Source organism: Melozone crissalis, unplaced genomic scaffold, assembly GCF_028551555.1.
Source record: "Melozone crissalis strain CALT ecotype California unplaced genomic scaffold, PUWL_Pcris_2 ptg000018l_1, whole genome shotgun sequence".
Lineage (NCBI taxonomy): Eukaryota > Metazoa > Chordata > Aves > Passeriformes > Passerellidae > Melozone > Melozone crissalis.
In genome coordinates this window covers 34,102,141-34,122,998 of record NW_026535796.1, presented here as the reverse complement: position 1 = coordinate 34,122,998, position 20,858 = coordinate 34,102,141, and the positions used below count along the sequence as shown (strand labels likewise).

General features: G+C 45.7%; 1 protein-coding gene across 2 annotated transcripts in view; it reads right to left on the bottom strand.

Moving 5' to 3' along the window:
* FLVCR2 (FLVCR heme transporter 2) overlaps positions 1-13,556 on the bottom strand; it is a 33,281-nt gene extending 19,725 nt beyond the window's left edge. The window contains exons 1-3 of one of the 2 annotated variants that reach the window (XM_054276050.1): positions 13,254-13,556; positions 2,510-2,651; positions 1,172-1,312 (exon numbers count right to left, since the gene is read on the bottom strand). In XM_054276050.1, the coding sequence (XP_054132025.1) occupies positions 1,172-1,312; positions 2,510-2,651; positions 13,254-13,541 (571 nt within the window). In that variant the 5' untranslated portion in view covers positions 13,542-13,556. The remainder of the gene's footprint in view (positions 1-1,171; positions 1,313-2,509; positions 2,652-13,253) is intronic. The other variant, XM_054276049.1, reaches the window with a different exon arrangement.
* Between the last annotated feature and the right edge of the window lie 7,302 nt (positions 13,557-20,858).

The window sequence follows — 20,858 nt, the reverse complement described above, 5'->3', positions numbered from 1 at the left end:
CTATTAGAGCAGATGCTTTCCCCTTTCTTTTTCCTGAAGGGTAAATGTGAACTGAGCAGATGATACAATCCAACTTTAGACACAGTCTGCCTGACAGATTTTTCTGTCTTCACTTTCTGAGAGGGTATTATGTACTATGGGGAAAAAAAGCCAAACCCAGCAGCTGCAATGCAAACCAGGAGAGTTTAAGAGCAATCTGAGAGGGGCATTTCTACTGCACTGAGAAGGAAGTGAGCAGAGATTGCACCAACTCCAAAGGCCATTAGCATCCTCAGCAAGTACAAAGCTAGCATCTGACTCTCTCCAACCTGCCCACTCATCCACAGGGCCTTTCAGATACAATTGCTGGCAGAATGTGCAGAACTTTCAGCAACATTTAACTGTCCCTCTGAGAAGCTTCCATAGCAAGTTGGTAGGAAGACTGAGGACAAAACTACCCACAGACTAACTGGCTACAGTATACCCTATTATGCAGCCAGGCAGAGACCACAATGGCCTTTCTGCTAGTAAGAAAAACATTTCTCCATATGCCAATTCAGCATCAGGGAATAGATTCAACACATCACACTGCCCTCAAACAAACATACCGAGAATACTAAAGAGAAGCAAGCAGCAAATTCAGCATGCAAGGACAGATGGCATAAAATATTCTCTAGTCCTTCCTCCCAAGTGCTTCACAGGGACCGCCTAGAAAGCTGACAGTCTGCACATCTGCATACTCCATATGACCTCTACAGAGATGCCTGGCAGTCATATTCATGTCCTTGCCTTCAGAAATGACTTTCACTCAGTTCTATGACTTGCACTCAGACACTTCCATACATTTCTTATGTAAGCACTTTGATTGGTTTGCTGCAATTAGCTAAATTACTAGAAAAAAAGAACAGATAAGGAAATTCCCTAAACAGCAAACAGTCAAAGACTGGGAGAACAGTTGTAGGGGCATATCATCCTCTGCGTGCTTGCCTTCCTTTTGTTTTTCCCTGCTGCATTCAGGGGTAACCACTGCTGAAGAGGACTGGGCTATAAAGATTCCTAGTCTGTGGCAGCACAGGGGAGCTATCTTCATGTTCCCCTAAAACAACTCAAGCCAGTTACTGTCCCAGCAGAGCACAGAGAGGAAGGGAGAAGCTGTGATAATGGCACAAGAAGAAAGGAGACCAGACCTTACCATAAGTGACCATAAGCAGCAAAAAGTTGGCATTGCGGAGCAGGCGGAGGATTGACTGCACGTAGGAATACTCTGCAGCTGGTCTGGACTGGATCAGGGCCTGAGCTCGGCTTGGAGGGTTCGGGGGCTTCTCCTTGAAGACTGAAAGCACACAAAAAAGTACACCTGTTTGTAATGGTGCAGTTGAGGGGCCTGAGCACACACTGTGCCATCTGAGGGATGGCAGAGGGGCTGCTAGAACCAAGTGTACAAAACACACCATTTTCCTTAAGCTTTGATCTCCATGCATGAACTCATCCAGGAACAGAAAGAACAGCTCTCTTCCAGCAGTAGCTCCTGTCTCCTTCCCAAGGGAAACATCTTGCCTTCAATTGGATTTTTGTGTAGGCAGTGTCCAGCAGCACCAAAAGAGTTCTCAAGATTATTATCAGACTTTGTCTCTAGAAGGATGACCATCCAGGTGCAAAAGTGTTATGTGGATTTACAAATGACAAAGCAGAACTGGACAAGTCAGTTGACAAAGGTGGCCTAGTGTTCTGCAGTGGCCAGTGCCCAGGGAACAATAACCTTTGCCAGGTTTTATTTCAGGCCAAGCCATCTGCTGCCCCTTACTATCATTAAAGTAGCATCCAGAAATCCCAGTCACAGGTGATACTGCCGTGCCAGGTGCTAGACAGGCATTTTTGTACCTTGTCTATTCTCTGCCCCACACTGTTTGAAGCTACATCTGATTCAGCCATCAGCAACAGAACAAACTGGCAAGAGGAGCCTATCAAAAACAAATTGCATGGAATTCAGCAACTAAACTCAGCTCTCCAGTGAGCATGCCAATGTTTCATGCTAAAGATCTGGCTTCAACTTCATGTGTTAAGCAGGGAATTGCATCTCTAGTGTCCTGCTACTGTCCTTCATGCTTTTTTCCTTCCACTCATAACTGGGAAGAGCTTGTTCCTGTGATGCCATATAATCTGCCTCCTTCTACTCTTCAGGGGTAGGCAGGTCCCAGACATAACCCAGGGGCCAGCACCCTGTTTGTAGGGAAGATGACTATGAAAGATTTCTGCTGGTTTTTCAAAGACTTACTCATGCCTGGAATTTATTATGCAATAATGGACAAAACTAAGAATTTGGCAGGCTTGCTGACAACCTCCCTTCAACATGTGCTGTTCATCAAGGGTTTGAAGCAGCAAGATACAGTATTGCATAAGCCTGTCAGCTGCATGGTAGGACACCTCCCCAGAAGGCCTGCCCAGCCCATGTCCTGGCACGCAGGCCCCCGTCACACATCGGCTGATCTCAGTCCCATCTGGTTTCATGTGCACACTCCCACCTCCTTACCTATAATGACCAGGATGAACAGGGCTGATGCCACACCTGCAGTCATGAAGAACATGATGCTGATGTGGTAGGCCAGCTTCTCCACATCCTCCACATTAGGGATCAGAACTGGAGGGACCAGAAAGCCTGCAGCAATGCCAAGCTGAGGAGAGAGAGGGGATAAACAGAGGCATGACATGAAACCGCAACAGGGCCACTACCCTACAGCTCAGTGCAGGCTCAACTGAGCCTAATCCAATTTCACAACCAAGATGAAATTCTTCTTTACCACCCAACAATTAAAAGTCAGATACCCATTTCAATTAGGCCATAAGAGAGGTTTCCTCACTGCAATTACAACTGTCAGGATATTCAAAGCAAGGTTTTACAACACAATTGAGAAGAATGAATACCTGGCTTCATCAAAGTGGAGGTCTTGCCTGCCCTGACCTCCCCCACAAATATATGTTCCTGTTCACATACACATCCCATTCCTTACCTTGCCCCTGCTCTAGAGCTGGCCTGATCACCTGGTAATCCAGTTTTGCTCATTAAAAATAGCAGAAAACAAGACCATCAAAACCAACCAAAATATTTGCTGGGTTAATGAGTTTTCCAACAACATAACTGCAAGGGCCGAGACACCTGACCACTCTACATAACTGAGATATTAATCTGTTTCAGCCAACTTTGATACAGTTTCAAATGAGCAGCCTCCCAGGACAAAGCTCATCCTATAACCATCAGGAGAACCTAGAAGAGCATCAGGGTGAAAGCAAAGGAAGTGTTGACGGCACATATCCTGGATGTCAAGGTTGTTTTAGTAATGGAGCTTGGCAACTGTCCCTGGAAAAACTGCTCTGAAGTGTACAGAAAGCAAGGACTAAGGAAGGCAAGTTCTGGGCAGCCCATAAACCTCACTGAAGCATGTCAGCACAGAGCAGAAGACCCAAGAGCCCTGTAACCCAGGCATGAGCTTGGACAACTTTCCCAGGCTGATTTCTAGCAAAACCTCCTTGCACACATATCTCCATGTTTCTGGGATACTGACAGACTCATTCTGGAAGACGTGACTTACTGGTCAAGACAAAGATCTCAGAACAAATATATTTCAGTTGCCATATCGCATATTTCAGCTAAAAATCAGCTTGTGCCCCCCAGCCCCAGAAAACTCTCCACAAAATCTCTATCTCTACTCCTCCATCCAGCTGGTGTACCTTTCAGATAGGAAGAAAGCTCTGTTTGAATCCTAAGCAATCTGCTGCCCTCAGGCACCACATTTAGCTTACAAAAAAGTGACTTTCAACCACATCTGGCCAAACTTCTCCTGTGTCACACAGTACCCTCCACTGGGACCTGGAATATCCTGGGTCAGAATGAGCAACAGATATCCACACTTCATTCATTCTCTCAGACATTACAGGGAGCTAGTGAGAAGAGCCACTGAGAGATTTCAGATGTGCCCCACCAGCTCAAGGCACTGTCAAGAATAAGAACATTTGAGGTTTGGTTACACAGACTGAAGACAAACCCAAGCTGTGCCATCCCAGATAGCAATTCAAGGACTGAGTTTAGGAGGAAACTTTAAAGATCATTAGGGAGAATAAGCCTTCCTTACACCCATATGGCACAGCCAGACTCTGACACAGGACTAAACTTGCCAGAGCTCAGTTTTGCCCAGATATGACCTATGCCCAGCCTCTCATCACAGCGACTCAGGCTGACTCTCCTTGCACTGCCCAGTGACTACAGTGAGCACAACTATCATGGTTTAGAGGCTTCAAGCTCTAATCTCCATCCAACTGCACGCCTCCCCTTCCCTACACAAGCCTGCAGCTGCACAGAAAAGGTAATGGCATCAAGCACAGAAGCTCTCAGAGATGGCTGGTAGAGGGCAGAAGCCTGCTTGTCTCTGCAGCAGATTTATTTTGCCCTCCCTGTGGCCAAGTGCAGGCCTGTGCCTCTGGTGTGCCTGGTCAGCCCAGGACACAGCCAGCTTGGGCTTCACTCCTATCTCCAGAACATTTCTGAAGATTTAACCTTTGAGGAAAAGGCTCTCAACAATGCTCCTTTCCATTTGAGGGAAGAGTCCTACTGAGTCTCAGAGATCAGGTTTTCCATGTGCCACTCACCCTTTCCCAAGTAAGGTTTACAAACACCTTACTGGAAACTGACTTTCTGTCTTACCACTGTTTCATTCTTGGAAGAACTAAGCTGGATTCCTGTGCTAGGTACTTCTTGGCTTCCTTCTCTCTGCAATCACATGAGCTGCTGAACTGCAGCAAACCAACAGGGGAGGAGAGACCCACGCTTTATTCTGACCTCTGACACAAGTTTCTCCAGGACCACAGTTGAGATTCAATCTTTTCCAATCTCCTTCCAGCTGCTCAATCCTGAAAAAGGATCTATCTGATATACCTAGCAGAGAAGGTATTGAGAGTCTGTGTTGCAAATTGTTTAGAAATCCTTTCCTGGGAGGTCCTACAGTCATCACTTACCCAATGGGCCACAGACTCACTCAGCTTTCTTGAACTACTTGTTGGCCTTTTCAGGACTTTCCTGAACAACTTTTCTAACCACAAACAGATGTTTTGTGCTTTCTCTTCTCCTCCCCCAAAAAGAAGCAACTTTTATCCATTTAAAGTTCACTATACCTTTCATAAGAATCAGGTAGCAGAATGGACAAAAATCATAGCAATAGGAGCTACATTTTATATTTCAGAGCAACTCATGCTCTTGATTCTGTGAAGATAAGGCCCTTTGACTTGACTAAAACTGAACATTTCCTGAACACTCGCTGACCCTGAATTATTCATACCATTTTTAGCAAAGAAGACAAGCTCTCAACAACATGATGACTATTACACTGCATATACTTTACCTTTAACAAGGAGATTTTTAGCCTGGTTTTCAGCAGGTCAGTGTGCACATTACCATCAGCCCACAGAAACACTGTAACCAATTAACCAGAAAATGTAGAAGATACCTTAGAAAGGGAAAAATCACGTCTCCCTTCTGCACACCTTGCACATCAGGGAAAATAAAGCAATGCAAAAATAAGGTTAGTTCTGTAAAAGTCCATGATACCCTCCTCACAGACACCATCAGTCATAATGGATCATAATGGACCCTCTTACTAAATTTGCATCTCCAACCTCTATACAGGCAGATAGGTCTCCAATACCTATACAGATAAGCTTGTTCTCAAAATTTGGTTCCTCTCACCCAAAACACCCAGCACTGTCCTGATCTCTGAGGATCTCTCCAGGAGATCAGGCTGCTGGCACTTTATTTTAATAAGTCTTTGGGGTAATTTTTAAACATACTACCAGGAAAGTCAACAACTACAACAGAGAGCACTGTTCAGATGACTTACTCTTTAGAGACTAGTAAAGGGTAGAAGGAATGTATTTACTACCTGAATTTTGTGAAGGATCAGTCACAACAACATTATATTCAATATTTAAGTGTGCACAAGAACAGGCAACAAAACCAAGAGCAAGTAGCTAAGAAGGTGGTGTAAATGTATCCAAAGACTTGAAACAGAAAATTTCAAGTCTTTGCCAAGAGTCTCCTGAAGGAAGATAATCAGTGGTGTATCAGCATAAAAACTGTAAATGAGTGATCAATGGAGGAGTGCAGGAGTGGACCTCCACCTCAAAGAAAACTACGAGTTAGCACCAGGAACACAGAAGCCCTGTAAAATTCCATATATACCATTTATACCTACCTATAAGTAGGTATAAATGTTGACAGAGGGGACCACCAAATACAGAAGGTCAATTAAAATGTTAAAAGACAGGAGATGCTGCAAAAGCAAAAATACACAACAGTTAGAAATTTTGACAATGCCCTTGCAAGCTAAATAAGCATCATGACAGGGATGATGCAGAGACTGCATTTTTGGATTCCATAAATACCCTCTTCTGAGGAAAACTTATAAGAGGCAGCACAATTTGTGATTTCAACCCAGAACAGCAGTGTGACTATGATCAGTATTACAGAATGGTTCTGTACTGGACTAAAATTCAGTTGCCTTGCAACAGCGACAAAAAAAAGAAAACACCCTCCAAAACACTACAGCAATATATAACTCAAAAGAGGAAGCTGCCTAAAAGGAATAAAAGTGTGTTAAATGGAAATGAAGAAGAAAATGCTAAGAAATTAAATGCTTTTAAGTGTCACTAGGATTGTGCAAAAACACTAAGTCAGAGGCTCACTGTAAGCGTAGAGAATATTAGTAAAATATTTTAGAATAAACAAACCACAATTAAGTAAAAAATAAAGACAAAAAACCCAACAAACAAACCTCCCCCCCAAAAAAACACCAAAAAATAAACCACCGACAAGAACATAAACCACCAGCTCTAAAACTGGACATTATTCCTTCGAGCAAAGAAAAATGACAGCAAGCTGGACCAAGCTAAAGCAAAACCATAATTACGCCAAAAGAAGCACCAGAACAGCTTTACAAACTAAGTCAAAACTCTTCAAACACAACAAAATCAGGAATCCTGACAGAAGGGTCAAAAGATGATCAGTGTGGAAGGAGAACATTCAAGAAAGAGGTCTTGGACCATCATTCATGACATGATGCCTTATGAGTGGAAGATATGACTCAATTTTTTAAACTAATTTCTTCTATGAGGTATCAGGACCAGTTGGTATTCAATTACAAGTTCAAAAGAACAACTCAACAGAAAATCCACATTACTGGCATACAAACATACCAAATGGTCTGTTACCAAATATTCAAATTGCGAAGGGAGGAAGAGAAAAGTGATGCTAATTTTTAGGAGGCTCAGCATAAACAGAAATCCCAGGAAACCCTGAAACCAGCAGCCAGCTGGTTTGGCCAAGTGGACAGAAAGTGTGGCAATCAAAAGATCTGTGCTTTGATAAACACCAATACAACAGGCTTTTCAGAAACCATGATTTCAGTATGGTCTTAGCATGTTCCCAAGCCAAGACTTTGGAGAGTGAGTAGGATACACCCCAGATTCCATCTGGATTCACCCTGTCAAACTCCTTTAAGATGCTTGTTCCAGAGCTCTGGGCAGCACAGGATCCTCTTATACTCTTGTCTGTGTATCAAAGCTCTGTCCTAGGCCCTCCCTCCTTTTCTAACTACAGGTGCCCCTCAAACTGTAACCATGACATTTCACCAGAGCAGCTGAACCTTCTGACCCTATAATTCATGTATTGTGACCTGCAGAGAGCAGACAGCTTATCACACCCTGTGCCTTCCAATTGCACATTGGCTTCCCAATACTTTGCTATCAGCACAGGTCCCAGCCATATAAAAGGCTACAGGAAAAATGAAGATGCCCAACTGAGGTGCTGTTTAAGCAGAAGCTGCCAGTTCCTATACGGTAACTTACTGTATGAATTGGTGCTCAGAATATGCTTCTTCCATACCACTGACAAAGTTAGAAAAGCCTATTGAAATCCAGATAGTCAGGATGCCAATGTACATTTCTGCATAGTTTGCATAGCCTTCTTGCAGTGTTTTAAGAAAAAGTAAGGAAGAATACAAATTGTGGAAGGAAAAACTGTAATGGAGCCTCGTGATGAGAAAAGACAGGGCTTAAGCTTGATTTACTTTCCCCCTAATGTGAGAGACACTTTGCTTCTCCAAACCACACTTGCACAACCAAAGCTCATGTGCAAACACAGCAAACTCCCTTCCACATCACACTTCTGCTTCTGTGGCATTATCTCATAATGCTCCATATGGTGCAATGCTGTGCAGTGAAGACCGGTCAGAATTCCCCTGTGCAAGTCATTCAGGGCCTGGCAGTCTTGAATGCACCTTCCCCCAGTCTGTTGGGAAAGATATGCAACACAGCAAAACAACAGCAGTGGACGGGAGGGAGAACAAAAGAGAAGGGTTTCAGCTACCTCAGCTGCTACTGGAATCCTCAGTGAGAATATGCTTTGGTCAGGGACCTACTCCATTCACCTAGCACAGCAATCCTGGATATCCTGCAGGGCAAGTGCTGAGGGTGCTTGCTGGGCCTCCCAGAGACACTGCAGACATTCATTTAAACTCCCATACAGAACTTAACCCAAAAGCCAAGTTCTTTTGAGAGAGAGAGAAAGGACAGCTGCCTTTGGTGTATGTCTGGGAAGGGAGCACTAGATGAAATGGGTAGAAAAAGTTCATTTCAGGCTCTCATGTCCATTTATAGAAACAGAGGCATTCCTGCAAAAGCCACATTGCTATTTGGTCAGCACACCCTCCCACACTGAGCCACATCCAGGATCTTGGAGAGTTAGCCATAGAGCACTCCTTGTGATCCAAGTGCTCTGATCCACCCTGCTCTTTTTTTGTCAGGGAGGGAAAGGAGACAGGGCTGGAGAATGTCAACCATTAACTACTATCACTACAAGCAACTATGCCAACATTAGCTACTGCCACTAAAATCCTCTCTATTCTGATAGCTAAAACTGAGAGATACAGGGCCAAGCTAGAGAGTTGTGAGACAGATCCTGTCCATATTTCTAACAAGGAACCATTTGAAGGGATGGGAATCTTCCAGCAGAGACAGAGCAGCTAAAGATCTAGAAGTCCACTCTAAGACTGGAAGACAGGGACTCCACAGGACATGATACCTTTCCAAAATGCTTCTTAGACTTTAAGATGCTGCCTTCCCTGAAGGGCAAAAGGTACAGAACAAAGTTATCAGTGAGGCATCAAACAATGGCACATGCCCAGCACAAACAGCACTGTAGGATCACCAGCTCAAAAGCAATGGCTATTCAGATGCTGCAGACCCAACTACATGGCAAAACCCACCTCAGCCACTATCCCAGGCAGACTCTTTCCCTCAATTCAAAACAGATGAAAGGACCCTCCAGGAGTGACAGAGAGAACATTTCCATGAATTTAATTCACAGCTTAGCACCAGGTTTGTCCATTTCAAAAGCCATCACCTAAACACTTCAAGACTGGCACTCCCAGAGGCTGCAGATACCACCTAAAACCTCTGCCTCAGGCTGTTTCTGTTATGAAAGCCCTAAATATCTAAAGTCACATTGCAGCTATTTCAGAACAGGGACAGATCCTAAGATCAGTAAGGTGCTACATGATTTTTTTCTCTAAAGCAGAGCTTAATATAAGGCTGAAGTTTTCTTTCCTCCCAAATCACATCACTTTTTTTCAAGCCATGCTTAAAAAAAATAGAAAAAAAGGCAAAATTACTGCAAAAAGATAATTTACCAGGCCCGCATCCTTACTCCCAAGCCTATCAGTGGCTTGTTTCTTTGTCAAAACAGCAAGAAACGGGAACAAGGTCTCTCTCAACCAACAAAAAACCCAATACTGGTGGCAAAGCAATACAAACCAAATGCACAAATGTTCTTTGTCTGTGCGCAACACAGTTACATACTTCTCTGAATGCTGCCCATGCCCCTTGCCCATCAAGTGACAAACTGCTGCGCTTGGGTTTTATGTATATCTCACACCAAATAAACTAGTAAGAGTGAGATATGCACAAAACCCAGGCACAGCAGTTCAGCATGCACCATGGCAGCTGAAGGACAGAGCTGGTACCTGGCCATCAGACTCCCTCTTATCAATTTCAAAATGCCACAAAAACTTACCTCACTACCTAAACATCCCCCCAGCATGTTAGTTCTGTCATGCCAAAGGACAATCCGCCTCCTCATCCCCACATTCCAGAAGAGCACCTGTGCTCAACGGAGGGGCAAGACCTGCTGCTCCAGCAAGCACACACTCCTGCCAATGCCACTATCTCAGGCTCCTTCCCACAGCAGTCCTGTCCCCAGCGAGAGGGATGGACAGTCTGCCATCAGCACAGAAGGTCAGAAGCCTGTTTGCTGCTGCCTGCCAGGTGTGAACCACAGTCCCAAACAGGGACACAGATGATGAATCAATGCAACTAAATGGAAACAGCATGGCCTTACTCAGACTGCTCTCTCCTACCCACCTCGTGTGTGGGACTTCACACAGATATCCAGCACCGAGCTGCTCCACAGGGAGCACTGCTGATGTAGCAGGACACTACTACTGACAGCTGCATTTCATAAGAATGTCAGACAAATCCCTGCCAGTATTAAAATGTCTGAAGAACATTAGTGAACTCTCCATAACACTTCTGCTTCTTTACCCTAGATCTTCAGCATGAGGAAGAGTCCCCATATAGATTTTTCCTAGTCTTTCAAGCAATGAGAAGCCAGTAGTATTCCAATAACACTAATATATTAATGCCAAGGCATCTGACAGGCAAACTTTATTCTATACCTCCCCACGTATGAGCTTCCACGACAAGGAAAAAGAATGGAAAAACACCTATGTATCTTCCTGTTAAAATGTGGAAAAGTAAAACGTCATGAAAACCAGCAGGGGGTAAACAAGAGAATATGATCACGTCCACAGGTGTTCACACTCTTCTAGAAGCTCTCGGCACTGATTCAAGAGTGCTCAATCTAATCTGTTTTTGCACTTCAGGTACCACAGCCAACATATGGCCAGAAAAAAGTGAGGTGATTCTAATACCTTACTAAGGATTGTTTGTTTTTTTTTTAAGGGCATTTAACACCTGGTTTGATTGATTCAATCATTTACTCTTCAGGGCTAACTTTGAACTTGAAGGTTACCATCAGTCAGCAAGCAGAGGCGGTGTCCTGAGCAAACATGGCCCTGGCAGACCCGACAGGGCTTCTCTCAGGACAGCACTGCTGAAGTGCAGCCTGGGGCCAAGAGAGCAAGAGCAGAAAGAGGGCAGGTATACCAAATAAAGAAGCAGTGACACTTCCCTACTTCCTCATGCAGTTGCTTGCAATTCTTAATGGAGAGGGACAACCGTGCTTGGTATTCAATAATAATAATAATTAAACTAAGTGACATGGCAAGGAAAGGAAGACCATGCAGTTGTAGAGAAACGAGCATAGGGAATAATTTACCATACTGCAATTACAAAACCACTGTACTATATACCCTTTGCTAACACTCTCTAATACAGTCTTTAACTACAGTCAGGAAAAATGTATGCCTCTATTTCTTCTCCCTGCCCAACCTCACCAATAATAGCTAGTTTTCATTCACTGGGATTATGCCTGACTATGGGAATAAATAGGTCTTCCCTATGGAGTATGCTCTGTCTTTAGTCATTACCATTTCTGATTTCTCTGATTCTCTAAAAGGAAAGTCTGGGCTTACAAAGCCAAGTCTATGTACCGAACTGAGGTCTCATTGTTGTGTCAGTGCAACCACCAGAGCAGTGTGGAGCACCAAAAGGGCAGCTAAAGTTTGCTTTTCACAACCGTTACACTAAGCCACTCCTTTTGGGATGCTCATGACTCCACAAAGGCAGACAGCCTCATTGTTTGGATTTCTAATGCACACTGTTGTGTAACTCCACCTGAATAATTTTTTTAAAGTCTGACAGCAAAATGCTCAGTTACTTATTTGCTCATGCCAAGTTAGATGCCTTCCACTCTAAAGATTCATTTAAAACCACATAAAAAACAGCCCACTAGAAGGGATGATTAGAGCAAAAAGGATAGCTTAGGTGCACTCAAGTAAAGAGCAGTATGTTTTCTCTCTCCTGAAGACGTAAAGCAGTCCCCTTAATTCCCTAGTGCTGTTCTGCAAACTTCTGTTCCTCAAATACCATCTCCAAGCATTCACCTCTTTTTACCGCAGCAGTACCTAAATAAATACAGAAGCACAGGAAGAAGCAGTCTGCACTAGAAGCTACCTGAACTGAAAACCACTCAAATCAGAATGGCAGTCACTCACAGGCTGAATCGTCCAGGGTGGAGCACAGTGCCACATGCAGAGGAGTACACTGCATCTCAAAGTAAGGGGCACAGGTCCAGCAGCCAATGCCACGTTCCACTTTCCTCTTCTTTGGGTCAGGGCTGCAGAGCCAGGCTCACTTCACTTAGGCCTCATTGCATCAGTATTGGCTTATTTACTTCATTCAGCTGAATGAGCAGGTGTTCCGGTGCAAGGGTCAAGAAGATATTTCCCTGATCCTTTCAAAGCTGCGTAAAAAATTATCTTCTCTGGCTACAAGAAAAGAGACTCACAGCTTGAGCGAGTGTGGGTCACTGGCCTCAGACACCTGTATTGGTAAAAGAGTGCTCAGGGAGCTGACCTCACACTGGCCTGATGGAACTTTTCTTTTTCTCAGAGCAACTGCTTGTGTAAACACTGTACCTACTTTTAAGAGGTATGAAAGTGCTAAAGTCCTTTTCCTCCAGAGCCCAATGACAATGCTTTCAGCAGATAGCTAATCTCCTTTGTCCCATCTAGTTGTCGGCAGAAAGCGAACATCGCAGTGTCAAGTCCAGATGCAACTGCAGGTTTGAAAGACACTCTGCCTGAAGCAGTTTCTCAGCACTGTGCCTTCCCCCCAGGCTACCGAACCAGAGGCCTGGACTTGGGGATTGGCACACACAGGAAGTGAAGGGCACTGGAGAAGAGCCTCAAAAAGCCCTCTCAAAGCCAGAATCATACCTAACCCCCATGCTGCCCTGAACTTTGTAGATGGAGGTCCCACTTGCCTCTGCCCACTGTTAGCCCTCAGGCTAACACCAGTGGCATCCTTCCAAATACGAGATGCATTTTCCAGAGGGAACTTCATGTAAGTTCGTGTTATCCCTGCGGCTGCCCTCCAGCCCTGTGCATCCCTCAGCCCTCCCTGGTTTGTTCCCTCAGCACTTCCAGAGTCCGGCCAGACAGCTGACAGCCCGCCCCACAAGCGCAGCCAGCCGGGGTGCAGCTGCCCATTACCTGGTTCCCAAAGACCGCAATGGAGCAGGCGGTGGAGACCTCCTGGGAGCCGAACCAGACCGAGGCGATGCGTGAGGGCATGCCCAGGATGAAGACCTGGGCCAGGCCACAGATGACCTGTCCCAGGACAGTGACGGGGAAGAGGTGCGGCTTCAGGCTGCCCAGCTTCACCCAGGCACCCAGGGCATTGAGGGCCGAGCCGGCCAGGGCGATGAGGCGCAGGCCCTTCTTGTCCAGCAGCCAGGCGACGGGGAAGAGCAGGGGGATGTAGATGAGCATGTAGCTCATGGAAAGCCAGTCGATGGCGAAGGGGCTCACGGCGTAGAAGCGCACGAAGACGTTGTTGATGCTGCCGTACTGGATCCACTGGAAGGCGTTGCACAAGGAGTAGCTGCTGAAGAGCAGCAGTACGGCCCAGCGAAGCCGGGACAGCTGCACCTCGGCGGCGGCATCACCCACTCCTCCCGCCGCCGGAGGTGCAGCTGTCAACGGACTCGGCGCCCCGGCGGGCTCCCGCAACACCATGCCAGCACTGTGGGCCGCGCCCGGCTCGGCCCGGCCCGGCCAGGCTCAGCTCCCCGCCGGCACCACCTGTCCAAAACACCCCGGCCGGCCGCCCCCGCCGCGCTCACTGGCGGCCGCCACGCGGGGAGGTGCCCCCGGCCCGGCCCTCCCGCCCTCCGCCCCGGCCCTCCCGCCCTCCGCCCCGCCCCGCCGCCAGGCCGGGGGGGGCTCGGGCCGCTGGGCGGCATGGCGCGACCCACAGCGCCGGGGCACTGACGGGGCCGCAGCCCTGCCCGGGTCCGGCTGCTGCCCTGCCCGCCCCGCAGCAGAGGGGCCGCCACCCCTCCCCACGGCCGCTCCCCGCCCCTGCCCGGCCCCGCCGAGAGGCCCCCCCGGCGTTCCGAGGGCCGGGACAGGAGAGGCTTCGGCCGCCAGAGATGAACGGGACGTGGGCTGAGCAGAACTGTGATCTGGGGGAGGTTGTGAGCCGGTGGGCAGTGCCCGACGCCGCCAGAGGTGCCAAGGTGGAGTCCTGGAGGAGGAACCGGTTTGGGTTTCGTTTGGGTTGGCCTCTGATGTTTTTTCTCACAGCATAGCACACTAGAGAGTGAAAATATCCAGTGAAGTGAAAATTAAAACATCTCGGCGTCACTGAAGTAAAAGAGCCAAAAGTGGTGTTTGTTTCCATTCTCATGAGGAATTCGCAGTTAATGAGTCAGCGCTTGTTTTCCCATTACTTGAGCAACACACCACTGGGAGATGCCTGCCTGGAGATCATTTATGATCTACAATTCATTTAATTAGCATCATGTTACCTAAATTGCATAAACATTCCTCAGCACAAGGACGCAGATTTGCTGGTGTTCAGCCTCCTTCCAGCGTTTAATACACAGGTCAAAATTCATTTGGAAAAACGGGAACAGTGTGTTTTGGATGTTGTACTCCTGAAACAAAGGAATACAGAATATGAAAAAGTGAAGTTTTTCTGGCTTCTATTTACTTGATAGCTGCATCATAACAGGGCCTTTTTACACACTTGGCGGAGCACTGTCAGAGGTTGTTGCTGCTGTCCTCTGAGTTATCTACCTACTGTCAGGGGCAAAGACAGACAGCTGTGATGCCTTTATGTTCTTATTTACCATGAAAGAAAACAAACAAACAAAACCCCAAAACAAAAAAGCTTTGCACAAATTATTGCAAGGAGCACAAATGTCAGTTTAAGTGGTTCTTGCTGTGTATCCTCACAGAGCTTGTTTCTTCTCACCTGCTTGGGTTTTTCCTACTCCCAGAGGTGGCCAGAAGCAGAGCTGGAGATGAGCAGAGCCAGTGCAGTCTTCCCTATGTACTCTGCTCAAAGTTCCACAGGGCAGAGCTGCAAACCATCCTGCTCTCTCCCTCCACAGCCCACAGCTTTGCCAATGGACCTCAGCTGGGGTGCTTCTCATAACAGTACAGCATAGTCATAATGTAGCCCTTTTACATAATAAATATGAGAGGCAAATTCAGAATCAAAAGCCAGAAAAGAGGTTTTCAATCCCATTTGTTTCTAAATTAGGCAACCAAAGTTAGCTTGAAGCTCTGCACTGAAACAACAGAACGAACAGAGGAATTTGGTGTAACAAATTTGTAATCTAGATGTTATTAGGAATGCAATGAGTGACAGCAGTGCAGGTAAGGCAGAGGTGAAATGGAGCAGGAATAAAACTATTATGGTTCAACAATTGCTTAGTCTGAGTCTAACAATAAAAGAGTGAGATAGTACAGAAGATTAACTTCTGGGCTGATAAGACTTGAAAATATCTTTATAAAATTCTCCACAATATTATACAGAAATCAAAATTGCACAGAGGTAATCACTATCATTGATCAAAGAGCAGTTGAAAAACAAAGTCAAGAAAATAAATATACAGGCAAATTTTAGGATGGCAATCTGGGTTTGTTCAGAGGACCATAATTTATTATCCCTTTAGCACTGTAAGGAATAAAATTTGCAGATGGATAAGACATTACTGAGTTAGTCAAGCCTAACTTAAATATGTCACCTACATGTTGTATTAAGGCTAGAATGACTTTGGGACTGTAGCTTTAGCTGTCTGTAACTGAAAGTATTATCACAGTCCATGGCATCTTTAATTTGTAAACTCAGATAAATGCAGGATAATGGAATTAGGTACTGTATGGCAGACTGGTGTCATAAGGTCTCTGGGCAGCAAAGAGGAAGATATCAGTGACTGAATGGTTTTTAGAAAAAGAATAAGCAGTAAAAGTATAAAGAAAACAAATTAGGAATTAAGGAGATACTGTCACACACCAGAGAGACACAGAGAACAGTTAAATTTCTTAATGTAGTACTTAGAAAAGAACACACACACAATAGACGAATTATCAGATATATGGGAGATGACTGAGACACACATTGGGTCCTTGGCCTCCTGCCAGCTGTACTCCACACTGGGGTCAAAAACAGTCTGTCACCCTGAGTTTTGTTTTTGTCCCACCTTCAGCTTCTAAATTTCTCTCAAAAATCCTTGGGTTTACTCAGCATCAACATAAGATCTGTAGGAAGTCAGAGCCTGCCAAGCAAGGAGCCATTTGCTACCATGTCTTAGTCCTGTCAGAAAAGTCAAATGGGAAGTCAAGAATGACTAAAACACAGATTCTGCTGAAAATAACATGAGGACTTCTGCTGAAATGAGATGCATGAAAGCAGTGCCCAGTCGCTGGTGACTGCAGCCTGTCAAGTGAACTGAGCAGGCAGAGAAGCAACACTGGCTCCTCAAAGCCAAGTCAGAAAAGGGCTTTTCATACCTATAGGCCCACACTTCCTTGAACTCCTGTCCTTGGATTTCAGGGCTGTTTTGTTACTAACTCTGTGAACTACTCAATCACCCCTTTATGTAATTTGCCAATTTCTAATTATAAAATACTAAAATAAAACCCCTGTGCTTTGCATTTCCTCCTCTATTGCTGCATCTGTTTCTACTCACATGCCTCTTTCCCTTCTTGAAGCAACAGAGCAGCTGCTTTTGGATTTCCCTCATCACAGCATATTTATATTAAAATTTCTTAGCCATGAAAAATTATTTATATTTCAGGACAACCCCTTAAAGTGGATTTTAAAGCTAGAGGGAAATCTCCTTTACATGGAGATTAACAGAAGTGCTAAAAAGCTTATAGGATCCTAGAGCCAAAAGTATCTGTGAAGATTGGAATGCACTAAATCAGAGAAGAAGCAGGACCTAAATTAAGTGTTAGAATACAGGCCATCAGGTAGAACCTAACCTCTGTAATCTTCCCTACTGATCTCAAGAAATCCAGCACTGACAGTCTTGGAATGTATGCTGCCTTTATGACCAATTAGTACATACAGTTCCTTTATGTTATATAAAGCCTTGCAACAAGCTTACTATTCTCAAAGTCCACCCAATAAATACAAATGCTAGGAACGATGACAGCAATGATAATCCAGATGGCAACAGGCCTCAATGACAAGCAAGGTGATATGAATGGGTGAGGAAAATTAGCTTGGAGGGTGTGCAAAGGTATTGTAGAAAATTATTCTGGAAAGTATAATTCCTTGGTGTCTTTTCTCTCCACATTGGTTCAGAGATCCAAGGAGTAGGTGAACAAAAGAAGAAAACTGCTAAGGAAAAGCAAGTACTTGAGGATCTGCCAAATCTTACATCCATGCAGTTCTTTAGGTTCCCTTTAAATGGGAGCTTTCTAACCTGAAAGGATCACAGGATGTCCCTTGCTTTCAAACTGCCAGCCTTGTTATTTGTGCCTCTAAATTTCATCATTGCACTTACAAAGCCTGACTAGCTTACCTCTTAGGTGGCCCTATCACATTTTGACTGACACCATTTAGGTCTAGAAGAACTGTCAGCAGATCACACACAACTTTTCACAACAGACCTTGCAGGAAAGAATACAAGATCTTTGTTAGTGGAGAGAGAAGGTTTTCTTTTGGGTTCAGCACCTAAACTGCCTTAGTGAAGTTCTTTGGAGGTTAGGTAGTTGCAACACAAGACCAAATGACAGGACTCGAATAGCTGGCAGAGCCCCTCATTTGGGGGCCACACCTGGATGCAGTGCTCAGCTGGAGACACACGGTGAAGCACGGGCCGGGCCGGCAGGGCTGCTGCTCTGGAAAAAGCCAGTGGTGTTCCCCGATGGAGCAGGGAACCCTGCAAGCCCTCTGCTGGCACCCAGAGCTTTCTGCATCCCAAGAGCCACCCAGAATACATCTTATAAAGGCAATGGATTAGTTTATTACTAAAGGCAATGGATTCATTTATTACTGTAGTTTAGATACACAGTTATTTTGATACCCTAAACCCTTAAGAATCTTTCCTGTTACATTTTCAGTATGAAGATCTGGGTACATGAACAGTCATGGACAACTCCATTCATAACAGTGCAGCAGGCAACCTCTGCAGCACTAAAGATTTTGCAAAAATTACTTTCCTCTACACAAAACACAATGGCTTAGTTGCACAGTCTAAAATCTCATCTGAAGAAGACTGCAGACCTCAGAACAACCAAAGTTGTGCAGGGGCTAACTTTGAGCACCAAACCTGTACTGTCCAAAGCTTTAAGCCTTTCAAAAGTACAACTCAGGGGAAGGAAATAATGTTTTGCTTCCCTTCAGCATATTTCATGTGTAGCTCTCACTCTCTGGGAGCTTTGGCGAGGATGCATCATCTGTGTTTATTTTACAGGGCCACAAAGAGTTATGGTGATTTGTGTGGCCTTGCCAGGGGCAGGATTTTATTCCAGTTTGACACCTTCCAGCCTGGGCTGCAAGGGCTTGCCCAAGAGCAGCTTGAATTTATCACTTCTTTGCAAATCCAATCTCCCTATTCAAAGCCTGGCTTTAACAGAGCAGTGGCTTTAATTTAACCCTGTCCAGTTCAGATGTGATGTTTGTGTGGGTGAATCATGTAAGTCTGAACTGTGAAGGGTAGATGGGAGGGCATGGCTGAAGTGCTAATATTCACAGCTGCCTCCTTGCAGCAAGAACAAGATGTAGAAGGAGTGCACAGGATGGAAGAGCACTTGGGTACGAGGCATCTTAAAGGTGACTTTTTCTGGTTAGTGCACACCCCACCTGGGCACAGGGTGCTTGTGCTACCTCTGCATGGCCTTCTGCAAACGTACCAACCTGCTCTGCCCCATCCTCTGATCAGGCCGGATGAGAACTGGCTCTAATCTAAAAACTGTGTAGCTGTGGTTAGCCTGCTGTGCTGCTTGAGTATCTAAGCCCAGCTCTCAACCTTGGCTTGTGAAAAGCTGTGGAGATACAGACAGCTGTGAGGAAAGCTGTGCATGAGCTCTTTTATTGGAGCAAACACACCTCACTCCTCTACTGAGCGCCAGGCATGCACATGAGATACAATTCTTTTTGCTCAGCTCAGAATATAAGAAGTGAAAAAAGATCGAGTTAGCCGAAAAACTCAGCTATAGTCTAGATTTCCACACCCAGTCCAGATCAGGGTCACAGATTACCCCAAATGTCAAAGCTTGAAGTATATAAGCCCTTCTTACTCAGCATCCTCCAGCCTCCATCTCAGTGGGTCATACTAGTTCATGGCATGAGAAATGACATGAGAAAAAGATTTTAATCTTCTATTGCTTGCAGCTGACATTAACTAATAACAAAAGAGTGCTGGAAATGTGTGTAGCCTCACTGCTGAACTCAGGCATGTCCCTCATCTTCCTCCCACTCACGCTGCAGCAATAAAACCAAACCTGGGAAAAGTTCTGGGGACCACAGCACCAAACCACCACTGTTGTGAGGGGAGAAAAATTGCTTGTGTCTTAGCAAAAAGCACAGAAGTGGTACAAGAGTTGGGGGGAAGGTGTGTTGTCACTGTGTGGATGTTTCTGAGGCAGGAGAACTCTCAGGAGCTGATGTCTGATGAAAAATTATAGTCTCATATTCTAACCTTAACACACTGATTGTAACCCTGTCCTGGCAAGCAATGAATATGTGCTGCCAAACATTTAGTTGGGTAGGGTTTTTGAGCAACTTAAAAAAACTTCGTGGATACATATAACTCTGCCTCACTGCTCAAATCTCCTCCAGATCAATAATCAATAAGGTGGCAAAAACAGCAGAACACAAGACAAAGTGAACACAGGGTTATTCACTCAGAGAAACTCTTGCCATTTCATGGCATGCCTTGGTTTTTCTCTTCTTGACATCTTGTGATTTATAAAAATACTTTGTCTCTTAGCAGTGATTCCTGATCTTCTTTGATCTCTGTATGCTGGAGTATTAGCATCCAGGCAGCATTTTTGTATGACTAGTGCTGCTTTGTACACTATGTTCATCGCAGGAAGCAGAGAGAGGGTCCCTTCTGTGGGCTGCTGCTTTGGTTCAGCATGCAGGAGGTTTTCCTCTTGCTGATGCAGGCTGGTAGCTCTAACAGAAGTGAATTCTGAGACGGGCTTTGTTAAACAAGTGCATAAATGCTTTGGAGCCGCAGCGAAATGGGCAGGAGAGCTGCTCAGCGTGCCCCTTGCCGAAGCGGCTGTGCCGAGAGGAGCGCGGGAGCGGCTGGGAGCGCTCAGCTTCGCCCAGCAGGGGCCAGCACACACGCGGTGTTCGCAGGCCGCGCTTGCAGGGCAGAGCTGTCTCTGCTGCCCGCCCTTCCCCGGCTGGAGGAGAGTCTCTCAGCCTCCTGTGAGCCGCGTTTATGTACTGCTGTGAGAGAGGTTTCCAGTGAGGAGCTCTGTAGCCCAGCAGAAAGGCGCTGACATTCTGCTGGGGCAGAGACAGGCTTCCACAGGCCCGGACATCCCCCGGTGTATCCAGTTGTGTGCCCAGAAGCATCCCCTTCCCTTGGAGCAGCCGGCAACTCAGTGCTCCTGAAGGCTGGGCATGGCCAGATAACGCACACAACACTTGAGAAATGCCAGATGCCAAGGAAATGAAAATTACAGGAATTGCGTTGCTGGGAGGAGCAGACAATCGAAAGCAATCGGCAGTGATTGCCCCGGCCACCTCCCTGCACCTTGCTCCTCGTTTAGGATCGTTGCAGTTCATTTGCGGGCAGCAGTGAGGGCCACACCAGAGGACAGGCACGTCGCTGCTCA